This window comes from Ornithorhynchus anatinus, chromosome 17 (genome assembly GCF_004115215.2).
Source record: "Ornithorhynchus anatinus isolate Pmale09 chromosome 17, mOrnAna1.pri.v4, whole genome shotgun sequence".
In the NCBI taxonomy this organism is placed as follows: Eukaryota; Metazoa; Chordata; class Mammalia; order Monotremata; family Ornithorhynchidae; genus Ornithorhynchus; species Ornithorhynchus anatinus.
In genome coordinates this window covers 18,046,792-18,060,188 of record NC_041744.1, presented here as the reverse complement: position 1 = coordinate 18,060,188, position 13,397 = coordinate 18,046,792, and the positions used below count along the sequence as shown (strand labels likewise).

General features: G+C 59.8%; 1 protein-coding gene across 3 annotated transcripts in view; it reads right to left on the bottom strand.

Moving 5' to 3' along the window:
* The window catches only part of LOC100090292 (amyloid beta precursor protein), a 30,444-nt gene extending 25,824 nt beyond the window's left edge, over nt 1-4,620 (bottom strand). For 2 of the 3 annotated variants that reach the window (XM_029082031.2, XM_029082032.2), the window contains exon 1: nt 4,365-4,619. In XM_029082031.2, coding sequence (XP_028937864.1) covers nt 4,365-4,451 — 87 coding nt within the window. In that variant the 5' untranslated portion in view covers nt 4,452-4,619. Of the gene's footprint in view, nt 1-4,364 lie in introns of all 3 variants that reach the window. The other variant, XM_029082033.2, reaches the window with a different exon arrangement.
* Nucleotides 4,621-13,397: the final 8,777 nt, after the last annotated feature.

Below are 13,397 nucleotides of genomic sequence, written 5' to 3'. Positions count from 1 at the left end.
GCTTCGATACCCCCACCATCGACATCCTCGCCGTTCATTCCTTCCATCGTATTTATTGAACGCTTACTGTGAGCGAAGCACTGTAGTTAGCGTTTAGGAGAGTACAATGTTACACGAAAAATAAATCAAACGCTATCCCTCCCAGATCCCGATCCACGTCTGCTGCGGCTCCCACCCTCCATCTTTCCGGCACCTCTGCCGGCCCCCCTGCAGAGGAGAGAATGACGAGGATAGAGGGATGGCACAAGCCTCCCGGACCCTTAAATTCAATCGTATTTATTGAGCGCTTACTGCATGCAGAGCTCTGTACTAAGCGCTTGGGGGAGGACGATAGAAACGTCAGGGGGAAGATGGCCCCGGGCAGGCAGCTTCTGGAAATGGAATCTGCTCCAGAGGTCGGATGCCAGGGCCAACTTCAAAGCGAGGGAGAGAGATTAAGAGAGATATGAGGGAAAGAGACAGAGATGGGGGTGGGGCAGACACGGGGCAGAGGGAGAGACAGGGCTGCAGGGGGAGAGACACGGCTCAGGGGAGAGACACAGGGGCGGAGGGAGAGATATGGGGGGGCGGAGGGAGAGATAGGGGAGTCGGAGGGAGAGACACGGGGGTGGGCAGAGAGGGCGAGTCGGAAAGCTCCCCCCTCCCCCCGGACTCCAGGAAGGCCCACCCTTAGCCTCGAATTTGTTTCCCAGCATCGGCCCGAGGAGAAGCTGTTTTGGGACCGTGGATTTTCCCCTTCCCAAATGCTCGCCGGAACCCCCCACCCGCTCAGTTTCCCCATTTCCGAGGAACGGAGAGATGGCCCGAGGGCCCGGGCGCCGGGGGTCCCACTATGGGTGACGCTCTGCTTGTCGGGGCTCGGCTGACCTGGTCGCGTCACCCCAGGCTCCCCATCGAGAGCCTTCGGGAGTGAGGCCGTTCCTCAGGCCCGGACCCCCCAGGCCCCAGCCTCCCCCCGACAGGACAGTCTCTGATGGCAGCCCGGGCCTTGGGATGATCATGTCTGTTGGCGCCCACCACCCCAACTCTCCCCTACCGACCCGGCGGGGACTACTCAACCCCCTGATGCTTCTGTGATCCATCAGAGACCCTCCAACACCCTTGACTCTCCTCTCCACCCCTGACTGTCCCCCCACCGAGCCAGCACGGACCCTCCCACACCCCCGACTCTCCCCTGTCCATCCCTGACTCTCCCCCAATGATCCAGCACAGACCCTCCCACCGCCCCCCGACTCTCCTCCCCGATCCAGACATCCTCCATCATCTCCCCCTCCCATTCCTGCCACTCCCATTTTTCCTGAAAATTCTGATTTCCCCAAAGAATCCTGCCTTCCTTTCCTCCGCTTGCATGAGAATTAGGACAGAGAGGTGCGCTCTCTGGAAAAATCTGAGCGTGTCCGTCCAAGGGGCTTTGTTGCCAAAACAGGGGTGGGGGAACAGGACCCCCCCACAAGCGGTCTCTTCAGAGCACTGGGTACCCCAAAAGCCGGGGAAGATGTTTTCTTGTAGCCTTAAGAGCTGCTCGGTCTGGATCCAGTAGCAGAAAATTGGGGGGGGGGGGCAGAAAAGGAAGAGGGGGCATTGGAGAGAAGATGGGGAGGGTCAAAGGGGGGGGTTGTCAATAAGGTCTGGGGGAGCCTAGGGTCCCCAAGAAAAATCCCACAACCAGAAATAAATTCCCGTTAGCTAGAAGGAGCCTTTCAACCCATTCTGGCCCTGGTCTTTGTGGCCAGACCTTCAGGGACCCGCTGCCCAACACGGGGAGTGACCGCTACAGTGACCACAGGACTCCCCCCCGACCCCCCACCCCCAGTATCCGCCCCGGGGGTTTATGGCTTGGAATCGCACCCTCTGAACCCTCCAGCCCCAGCCTCTCTCCCCGGCCCCCAACCCCACAGCAAGAGCTGGAAGCTTCCACGCACCAATTCCTGCCTCTTCCAGACGTCCCCAGAGAGGAAGGGGGAAAGACCGACACCCCCCCCACCCACCCACCCACAATCCGGTCACCCCCAACCCAGACAGCCCCCCTGAACACACACACACGTCCCACCCAGACACACACAAACCCAGACATACCTGAGAGACACCCCCCCAGACAGCCCCCACTCCCAAATACACCCCCGACCTCGACAAGCCCACCCGAGCAAACGCTCGGAAACCGCCCCCTCGGATCTCGGACCCCGGTTCTGGACCCCGGTGGGAGGCCAAGCCGCCCCCAGCCCCAATTAAGGCTCCTCAGGGCTCCATCTGCAGGGAAGGATTCCCCCGGCCCTGCAGAAAGGGCTCGACTGATAGTCCGGGGACCCTCCCCCAGATAGAGAGCCCCCCGCCTCCCCATCTTCCATCGGGCACCCTCGCCCGGGGGCACAGCCCCCCACTGTTGACATCCCCCCCGGTGGGGGAACCCAACTCCGGGGGCCCTCCTTGACCGGCAGGGGTGGCGGGGAGGCCGGGCGGGGGTCGGGGCCGCAACCCCCCGGCTCCGGCCACTGGAGATGAGGCCCCCTCCCCTGTCTTGAAGAAAGGACCAGCAGGCCCTGGGCTCGGTGGGTGCCCAAGCCCCGGATGCCGACCGCAGCCCCCCCTCCATCTCTGGCCGGGGGCGAGGGGGGCGAGGAGGGGGCTGGGGAGATCCCCCCTCCCCAGGGACCCGGGAGATCGGTCTGGATCGGTGCCCCCCGTGCGGGGGGACGAGAGAGGGGTGGGAGGAGGAAAGGGAGGGGATGGGGAATAAGCGGAGGGGAGTGGGCAAAGAGAGGGGGAGGGGGTGGGGGGGCCGCCCCCCCCCCCAAAAACACGCAGGGACCCCGGGAATGGGCAGGGGAAAGAAAGGTGGGGGAAGGCGTCAAGGAAAGGAGAGGGGGGCAGAGAGAGGGGATGGGGTGGGGGGAGGGGATCGGGAGGTAGGAACCCCCCCACAAATGCAGGGACCCCTAGAGGGGGGGAAGGAAGGGGGGAAAGCACCGCAGGAAGGAGAGAGAGGCAAGGGCGGGAGGGAGGCGGGGGAGGGCTGGGTTTGGGGGAAGGGGCGGTGCCCCCCAAAAAACGCAGGGACCATGGGGGGGAGAAAAAGGGGGGAAGGCATCCAGGGAAGGGGGGGCTAAGAGAGTAGAGGGAGGGGGAGTGGACGGGAACCAGGGAACCCCCCAAAATTGCAGGGACCCCTGGAGGGAGAAGGAAGGGGGGAAGCACCAAGGGAAGAAGAGGGGGGCAAAGAGAGGGGGGAGGGGATGGGGGAGGGGATGGGTGGGGCCCGGGCCCCCCCCAAAAGCAAGGAACCGGGGGGGGGGAGAAAAGGGGGGAAGGCGTCAAGGGAAGGAGAACGGGGTTAAAGAGAGGAGGAGGGGAGGAGGAGGGGGTGGGGGCCCGGGCCCCCCCCCCAAAAAGCAGGGACTCCGGGTGGGGGAGAAAAGGGGGGGAAGGCATCAAGGGAATGGGGGGCAGAGAGAGAAAGGGGGAGGGAGGCGGAAAAGGGGGGTGGGCGGGGATGGATGGGTGGGGGCCGGGCCCCCCCCAGAAACGCATGGACCGGGGTGGGGGGGAGAAAAGGGGGGAGAAAGCGTCAAGGGAAGGAGGGGTAGAGGATGGGGGGCCGGGACCCCCATAAAACCCGGGTGGGGGAAAGAAAATGGGGGGCAAGGGAAGGGGGGGTCAGGGAGGAGGAGAAGGGGGTGGGCTGGACCCCCAAAATGCAGGGAACGGGGGGAGAAGAAAAGGGGGGGAAGGCGTCAAGGGAAGGGGGGGGAAAGGGGTGCAGGAGGAGGAGGAGGGGGGGTGGGCCGGGGGCGGGGGAGGGGCGCAGGCTGCGGGCCGCCCCTGACACCGCTTTCTCTGCTGCACTGCAGAGGCGCCATCTTCCCCCGTTACACCGCTCCCTCCGCCTCCGCCTCCGCCCCGGGGACCCCTCCCCATCCCCAGCCCCCCCCCAGCCCCCCGGGGACCCCTCCCCATCCTGCCCAACCCCCTCCTTCCCCCCCACAGCCCGGCCTGACACACCCCGAGACCCAACACCCCCAAAGTCCAGGGAGGGGCTGGGACGGGGGCGGGGGGGGGGGTGTCTCTCTTTTGGGGGGGTCTCTGGCGAGGGAGATTGGGGGGGGGTCTTCCCCGGCCGCTCCCCCGGGATCCGAGGCGGGAGGGGAGGGCAGATGCAAACCCCCGGGGAGCCCCCCAAGGGGGTGGGAAGGGTCTAGGGGGCGGTCGGACCCTCGCTGACCCCCGGATGGACCCCCCCCCCGGGCCCCTAATTCTGGGGACCCCCTCCCCTCCGCACAAAAGATGGGGAGGGGGGAGGACGGGATGGGGGGGACGGGGGAGATCCCGGCCGGTCCCGTCCGGCGGCCCCCTGCCCGCCCGACACCCACCTCCACGGCCCCGGCCGGGCGGCAGGCCAGCAACCACAGCAGCGACAGCAGCGACAGAGGCGACACAGGCGACAGAGGCGACAGCATCCCGGCCCCGGGGGCACCGGCCGCTCCTCCCCCGGCGGGCCTGGACCGGACCGGACCGAGCTGGACCCGCGAGGACCGAGCTGGACCCGCGAGGACCGGACCCTCCAACGACCGGACCGGGCTGGTCCTCGGCCGGAGAAGCGGGAGGGAAAAGCAGGAGGGAAGAAGGAGGAGGAGGAGGAGGAGGAGGTGGAGGAAGAAGAGGAGGAGGAGCCCGGGAGGGAGTCAGCTGACCCATCGACCGACGGACCGACGACCGACAGCTCGCCTCGCCCCACGCGGTCGACACGGACCCGAGCGGAGACGCGGCCCCCCACGCCACCCGAGACCCCCCAAAACCTGCCCCTCTCAGCCGGCCCTCGCGCTCCGCGTGACCCCGCGCTAAGCACGCGGGAGAGGCCGAGGCGACGCGGCGGGTGGACAGGCCTTCCCTGCCCACGACGGGCTTACGGTCGAGGGGGACGATCTAGGCCGGCCGGCCCGCGGATGGCGCGCTTACGGGGCGCGGAACGCCCAACTGGACGCCCGACGCGTGCCGAGCGCCGTGCCGAGCGCCGGGGAAGTACAATTCGCTAACAGAGAGACGATCCCCGCCCGCGACGGGCTCGCGGTCCAGTCCGACGCACTCGGTAGACACGTTTCCTACTCACGGTGACCTTACGGTCTAGAGGGGAAAGGCTAGGGAACCGGTCCGTCCATCGTTTTGATTGTTTACAGGGTGCGGACCACCGGACCGAGCAGTTGGGAGAGTCCAGTGCGACGCGGCTGGGGGACAGGCCTTCCCTGCCCACGACGGGCTTACGGTCCCGAGGGGGACGGTCTAGGCCCTCCGTCCCGCGGATGGCGCGCTTACGGCGCGCGGAACGCCGAACTGGACGCCCGATCCGTGCCTAGCGCCGTGCCGAGCGCCGGGGAAGTACAATTCGCTAACAGAGAGAGACGATCCCCGCCCGCGACGGGCTCGCGGTCCAGTCCGACACACTCGGTAGACACGTTTCCTACTCACGGTGAGCTTGCGGTCTAGAGGGGAAAGGCTAGGGAACCAATCCGTCCATCGTTTTGATTGCTTACAGGGTGCGGACCACCGGACCGAGCACTTGGGAGAGTCCAGTGCGACGCGGCTGGGGGACAGGCCTTCGCTGCCCACGACGGGCTTACGGTCCCGAGGGGCGCGATCTAGGCCGTCCGTCCTATCGACTGCGTGCTTACGGTGCGCGGGGCACTGCACTCAACACTTCGTTCATTTGAGTGCTTAATGAGTGCAGAGCACTGTACTAAGCGCTTGGAAAGTACAGTTCAGTAACAAAGAGAGATAATCCCTGCCCGCAACAGACTCACGGTCTAGTCCACACTCAGTAGACACGTTTCTAGTCAGTCCACACTCGGACACGTTTCCGGCTCACAGCGAGTTTACGGTCTAGAGGGGAAAGGCTAGGGAACCAATCCATCCATCGTATCGACTGTTTACGGGGTGCAGAGCACTGGACTGAGCACTTGGGAGAGTCCAATGCGACACGGCTGGTGGACAGGCCGTCCCCGCCCATGACGAGCCTACAGACTAGAGGGGGAAAATCTAGGCCATCCGTCGTATCGATTACGTGCTCACGGTGCGCGGAACGCTGAACTCAACACTTGGTTCATTTACTGAGCGCGTACTGCGTGCAGAGCACTGTGCTAAACTCTTGGAAAGCGCAATTCAGTAGCCGAGAGAGACAATCTCTCCCCGCAACGGGCTCACGGTCCAGTCCACATTCAGTTGACACGTTTCCTGCCCACGGTGAGTTTACAATCCAGAGGGGAAAGGCTAGGTAATTAATCCATCAACTGTATTGATTGCTTACAGGGTGCAGAGCACTGGACTAAGCACTCGGGAGAGTCCGGTGCAACGCACCTGGTAGATACACATTCTCCACCCACGATGAGCTTATAGTAAAGAGAGGGAAATCTAAGCAATCGATTGTACTGACTGAACGCTTATAGTCTGCAGAGGCCTGGATTAAGCACTTGGGAGAGTCCAATACAGCAGTCGGTAGATTTATTGCCTGCCCACAACGAGCTGACAGTCTATAGAGACTCGTGCCCGATATGCTAAGAGACACAGACACACACACGCAAAACCCTGGGGACTGGGTGAGGAGCCCCCAGACCCATCTTGGAAGATGGAGAAAGGGACCGTGGTTTGGGGGGTGTCGAGAGCAGGGACCCAGGAGAGGGTGGGGAAGCGAGAATATTTTAAAATATTAAACTGAAAGCCCTATGTGGGGCAGAGACTGCGTCCCACCTGTTTATCCCGACTCTACCCAGTGCTTAGCACAGCATTCGGCACGAGTAAATGCTTAACGCCACACTTCAATAATAATTTTAAAAAGCCACCTATAATCCACAGTGAGGATGACTCACCCTCTCATCATCACGATCTGGCCATAGCGGGCTGCAACTTTAAATTTGGCGAGAGGTTGCGTGGTCTGGTGGATAAAGCCCAGGATTGGGAGTCGGAAGGTCCGGGGTTCTAATCCCCTTCTGCCACTTGTCTGCTGTGTGGCGTAGAGCAAGTCATTTCACTTCTCTGGGCCTCAGTTACCTCATCTGTAAAATGGGGATTAAGACCGTAACCCCCCGATGGAACAGGGATTGCGTCCAACCTGACTAGATTGTATCCACTTCTGCACTCAGTACGGTGTCTGGCACAGAGTGAGCACTTTACAAATACCACGAGATAAAAAGGAGGTTCTAAAAACCCGGGGAGACATTTATTGAGTGCTTACTAGGTGCGGAACACTGAATAAACGCTCGGGAGAGTACACTGTAACAGAGTCGGTAGACACGTTCCCGGCCCACAAAGAGCTTCCAGTTGACAGGCATCGAGTCACTGGATTGGAAAGTCGTTCATGCATTCAATTGTATTTACTGTGTGCAGAGCGCTGTGCTTGGGGGAGGACAATATAACAATATAACAGACATATTCCCTGCCCACAACGAGCTTACAGTCTAGGGGGGAACGTCAGGACTGGTGGCTCCGTCCTTCCTCGGGGGTGGTGGGAATCCAGGGAGAGCGGAACTGGGGGTTGAGACCACCAGGGGCCTAGTGCCTGTTAACGAAGCAGGGAAGATCCGGCCCTCGGCGGCAGGAACCTATTTAGGACGGAGAGGGAAAGGAGGCGTGTTTGATGTGTGATCCAAAGGATGTTCCCAAAATAGAGCCCGGGCCTCGACCGAGCCGGGCGTGGTTGGCTGGGAGCAGTGGAGAGGGTGGGTAGAGTTTTAACCACGGGCCCGGCCTCCTCCCAACGAATTAACGGTTGCCCTTGGACGTCTTAGTCGAGTTCGCTCCGCTCGTCAACCAGAACGCCTCGGGGCTCGTCTCGGGAGGAGGAAAAGAAAAATAATCCACGGTCTTTGCTGGGGAGGCGGAGATATTGGGGCTCCATCTCTGGAGATGGGGAGGGAGGCTGAAAAAGCCTCACTTAGAGGATCAGCTTGAGAGGGGCTAGGGCGGGTGGGGCTGGCTGTGGTCAGGACAAAAATAATAATAATAACTCTGGTATTTCTTAAGCGCTTACTATATGCCAGGCACTGTACTAAGCGCTGGGGTGGATAGGAACAAATCGGGTTGGACCCAGCTGTGGTATCATGACATCCCTAAATTGACAGGAAAGTACTGATCTGAGGGTCAGGTGAGGCAAGGGGGTGGGGGCTCACTCAACAGTTCGACCACCTGAAAAATAATAATAATAACTGCAGAATTTGTTAAGCACTTACTGAGTGCTAGGCGCTGTACTAGGCACTCGGGTGGATACAGCAAATCGGGTCGGATACGGTCCCTGACCCACGTGGGGCTGACAGTCTCGCTCCCCATTTTTCGAATTAGGTCACTGAGGCACAGAGAAGTGAAGTGACTTGCCCAAGGTCACCCAGCAGACAAGTGGCAGAGGCGGGATTAGAACCCAGGACTTCGACCCCAAAGCCCGTGCGCTACCTCACCATGCTGCTTCTCCCCTCATTTACCTGTTGGGGCTTCCTAAGGGAGAAATCCAATAAGAATAATTGCAGAATTTGTTAAGCACTTACTATGTGCCAAGCACTGTATAAGCGCTGGGTTTGATACTAGATCATCGGGTCCCACTTGGGGCTCTCAACCCGAGTAGGAAGGAGAACGGAGATTCATCCCCTATTTTACAAATGAGGAGGGAACTGAGGCACGGACACGTGAACCGCCCAAGGTCACGCCACAGGCCTGTGGCAGAACCAGGATGCAGCGTGGCTTAGCGGAGAGAGCCCGGGCTTGGAAGTCAAAGGTCATGGGTTCTAATCCCTCTACTCTGCCACTTAGCTGTATGACTTTGGGCAAGTCACTTCACTTCTCTGTGCCCCAGTTACCTCATCTGGAAAATGGGGATGAAGACTGTGAGGCCCACGTGGGACAACCTGATTACCTTGTATCCACCCCAGCGCTTAGAATGGTATTCGGCACATAGTAAGCGCTTAACAAATATCATCATCATCAACTCTGGTTCTCTGACTCCCAAACCTGAACTCTTTCCACTGGGCCACACTGCCTAGGCAGAGCCCCCAGGAGGAGAAGCTTGGGCGGATCGGGGGGCAGGGGGATCTGGAATCTTCCCTAGAATGATCTTCCCTCTTGACGCCCTGCCAAAATGCCTACAAGGCACCGCAGCCTCGGGGCGAGCCAGGCAGTCAGTCAATCGCGTTTATTGAGCACTTCCTGTGTGCAGAGCACTGTATTAAGCGCTTGGGAGAGTACAACAGACACATTCCCTGCCTACAACCAGAGTACAGTCTGGAGGTGGAGTCCTGGCCCGTCCGGTCCCTGCAGTGGCTACTCGTGGCATCGTGGATAAAGCACAGGCCTGGGACCCTAAAGGTCATGGGTTCTAATCCCGGCTCTGCCACTTGCCTGCTGTGTGACGTTGGGCAGCGTGCCTCACTTCCCTCATCTGTAAAATGGGGTTGGAGACTGTGAGCCCCTCGTGGGAAAGGGACTGTGTCCAACTCGCTTTGCCTGTACCCAGTGCTTAGTACAGTGTCGGTCACCTAGTGACCCGTCTCACAGTCATTACCATTCTTACTCCCTCATTCCACGCGTTGGGCCGTACCCGCAACCGATCCGAACCCGCCTCCTGACGCCAATGATGTCAACCACACCACCTCCCGAGCTCCTCTAGCCTGTAAACTCACTGTGGGCAAGAAATGATAATGATGATGGTACTCGTTAAGCGCTTACTGTGTGCCAGGCACCGTACGAAGCACTGGGGTGAGGACAGGCAAATCGGGTTGGACACAGTCCCCGTCCCGCATGGGGCTCACCGTCTTCATCCCCAGTTTGCAGGTGAGGTAACTGAGGCCCAGATAGGTTAAGCGACTTGCCCAAGACCGCACAGCAGACAAGCGGCGGAGCTGGGATTAGAACCCACGGCCTTCCGACTCCCAGGCCCGTGCTCCGTCCGCTGTGGCACGCTGCTTCCCGTGTCTAGTCTATTGCCTTGTCCTCTCCCAAGTGCTTAGCACAGCGCTCTGCACACAGGAAGCGCTCAATACATCCAATTGGCCGACCGACCCTACGGGGCCCCAGGGGCCGGGCAGATGACCCGTGGGAGCGCAGCGTCCCTCTCCGTCGGTAGGCGTGAGACGGCCGGTACCCTGCCAGTCGGGATCAAGGGCGGAAAGACGTCACCGGGCAAGGCCGCGTTCCAGGGTCCCTCGTCCGTCCCGACTGAGCCCGGGCAGTAGGAATACCGTGTCCGGGAATAGACACCGGTCTTCCAGGGGTGGGGCCTCCTCGGCAGGGCGGGCAGCCGTCTAGGAGGGGAGCCAGAGATGTTTGTCTCTCCATTTGTCTCTGCGGTGACAACACAGGGCCACACTCCCCGTCACCACACCCCCGACGCTCCCCGGGGACCCATCGCGGACCACCCCACCCCCCTGCCTCTCCCCCGGGGACACTCCTCACCTTCCCACCTGAACCCCGTCCTCCCCGGGGCTTTCCCACCGCTGTAGACGGCGCCGCCGTCCTTCCCGGCTCACAGGCCCCTGACCTTGGCCTCGTCCTGGACTCCTCTCTCTCATTCAACCCACGAATTCAATCCATCCCTAAATCCCGTCGGTCCCACCTTCGCGACACGGCCAAAATCCGTCCTTCCCTCTCCATCCCCACTGCTGCCACGCTAATGCGATCCCTCTTCTCTCCTCACCGGCCTCCTCGCTGACCTCCCGGCCTCCCGCCGCCTCTCCCCACGCCGGTCCAGACTTCGCTCTGCCGCCCGGATCGTTTTACCACAAAAAACGTTCAGGACACGTCACCCCGCTCCTCAAAAAAACCCCAGTGGTTGCCCACCCACCTCCTCAGCAACCGAAAACTCCTCACCGTCGGCTCTAGGGCGGTCCGCAACCTTGTTACCTTCCTACCTCACCTCGCTAACTCTCCTACTGCAACCCAGCCCTCACACTTTAGTGCTAACTTTCTCACCGTGTCTCCATCTTACCCGTCGCCCACATCCTGCCTCTGGCCTGGAATTGTCCAACAGACAATTATTCTATCCCCTTCCAAGCTTTATTGAAGGCCCATCTCCAGAAGGCCTTCCCTGACTTAAGCCCCCTTTTCCTCTTCTCCCACTCCCTTCTGCGTCGCCCTGACTCGCTCCCTTGGTCCTTCCCTCCTCCCAGCCCCAAACCACATACGTCCATATCTGTCATTTATTTATAGGAATGTGCCCCCTCTAGACTGTCATCTCATGGGGAGGGAATGTTGCGCTGTACTCTTCCAAGCTCTTAGCGCAGTGCTCGCCCCAGTAAATAATACGATCGATAAATACGATCGAATAACTCGATCGATAAATACGATACAATAAATCCGGCAAGACCACCCAACACCCCTGACTCTCCCCTCTCCATCCCTGACTCTCCCGCAGGGACCCAGCTTGGACCATTCAACGGAGGAAAGAGACTCAGGGGTGTTGGGTGGCTCATCCCTGGACGCGAGGGTAGGCGTCCAGGAGGGCGACCGACACACCAGTCCTCCGAAGGACCCAGCGGTCACCGGGGACCGAACTCTGCCAGATGGCCTGTTGGTCTGGCAGAGTGCTGGCACTGCCCGTTGCCTCACCATCCCGGGCACGCGCTGGCGTGAGCAATGAGCTCTTGGTGGACAAAGCTCCTCTGTTATCTAAAAAGTTTCATCAGTCACACATAGACTGGGACCGCTTTACTCGCTAAAAGGACTTATTTCTTCCCTCCGGATAATGTCCCTTTCATGATCGCTTCTTGTCGTTCTTCCATTTGCAAGTGGGTGGTTGGCTCCCTCGCCCTGGGACTGGACGGGAACGAACGAAAAGTTGAGATCGGAAAAGATGGCGGCCCGCACCTCGGCCCTCCGAGGTCCCGGGCCCCGACCTGCGACCCGGAGAACCGGATGCCAGCGTTGACACGAGCGTCCAATGGAGATGAGGACTGTCCCCCGCCCGGAAGAAACAGGAAAGCCATCGTAGGAACAAAGGCGCCATTTCGTAGATGAGCCTCTCCGAGGGAGCGGCGTGGCCAAGTGGAAAGAGCCCGGGCCTGGGAGCCAGAGGACCTGGATTCCAATCCCGGCTCCGCCACTGGTCTGCTGGGTGTGATTTTGGATGAGTCGCTCAACTCCTCTGTGCCTCCTTTCCCTCCTCAGAAGGTCATGGGTTCTAATCCTGACTCCGCCCCTTGTCTCCTGTGTGACCTTGGACAAGTCACTTCTCTTGGCCTCCGTGACCTCATCTGGCATTAAAACTGTGAGGCCCACTTGGGACCGGGACTGTGTCCAACTCAACTTGTATCCACCCCAGCGCTTAGTACAGTGTCTGGCACATAGCGCTTAACAAGTACCATCATTATTATTAAAATGGGGATTAAGATTGTGAAACCCAAGTGGGACAGGGAATGGGCCTAACCAATTAGCTTGTATCTACCCCAGCAATTATTACAATGCCTGGCACACAATAAGGGCTTAACAAATGTCACATTATTATTATTACTGAATAGCAAATGGCCTGGCTGAAGGGTGATAGGAGGAGGAGGAGAAAGAGGAAGAGGAGGAAGAGGAAGAGAAAGGGAAGGAAGAGGAGGAGAAAGGGAAGGAGGAGGAGGAGAAAGGGAAGGAGGAGGAGGAGAAAGGGAAGGGGGAGGAGGAGAAAGGGGAGGGGGAGGAGGAGAAAGGGGAGGGGGAGGAGGAGAAAGGGGAGGGGGAGGAGAAAAAAGGAGGAGGAGAAAGGAGGAGGAGAAAGGAGGAGGAGAAAGGAGGAGGAGAAAGGAGGAGGAGAAAGGAGGAGGAGGAGAAGAAAGAGGAGGAGAAGAAAGAGGAGGAGAAGAAAGAGGAGGAGAAGAAAGAAGGGAAATACTGGTGGAAGTATTACCAGGAAGATAGCCACTACTTTCCAGGGGTTCTTGGAGCCAAAGGCAACAATTGGTCAAGGACTTGACCAGTCCACAGTCAGTCGGTCAAGTGTATTTCTTGAGCACTTACTGCGAACAAAGCACCGTACTAAGTGCTTGGGAAAGGACAAGAGAACAGAAAATCAACACATTCACTGCCCACAACAAGCTCACAGCCGAGAGGATTTAGAGGCGCTTACAGTCAACAGGCTGACCCGGCCGTCAGCTGTCGGGAAGGGGTCACTGGCCCAGAGCAGAGCCGACGGGAAGATCAGGAAGGGATTAGAAAACGATGTCGGGCACTGCCAGCCACACACGCCCTGACGTGGAGGATGGTCTTTCTGTGCCTACAACGCACACAGCGTTTTGGGGGCACATTGCTCTCAACAGGATCTTCACGCACAAATGCTCCAACAATACCTCTACTCCCTTCCACTTAAGATTGAGAGCACCACGGGGAACGAGGATCGCGTCCGACCTTATTGACCCGTGCGTACCCCAGTGCTTAGAATAGTGTTTGACGCGTAA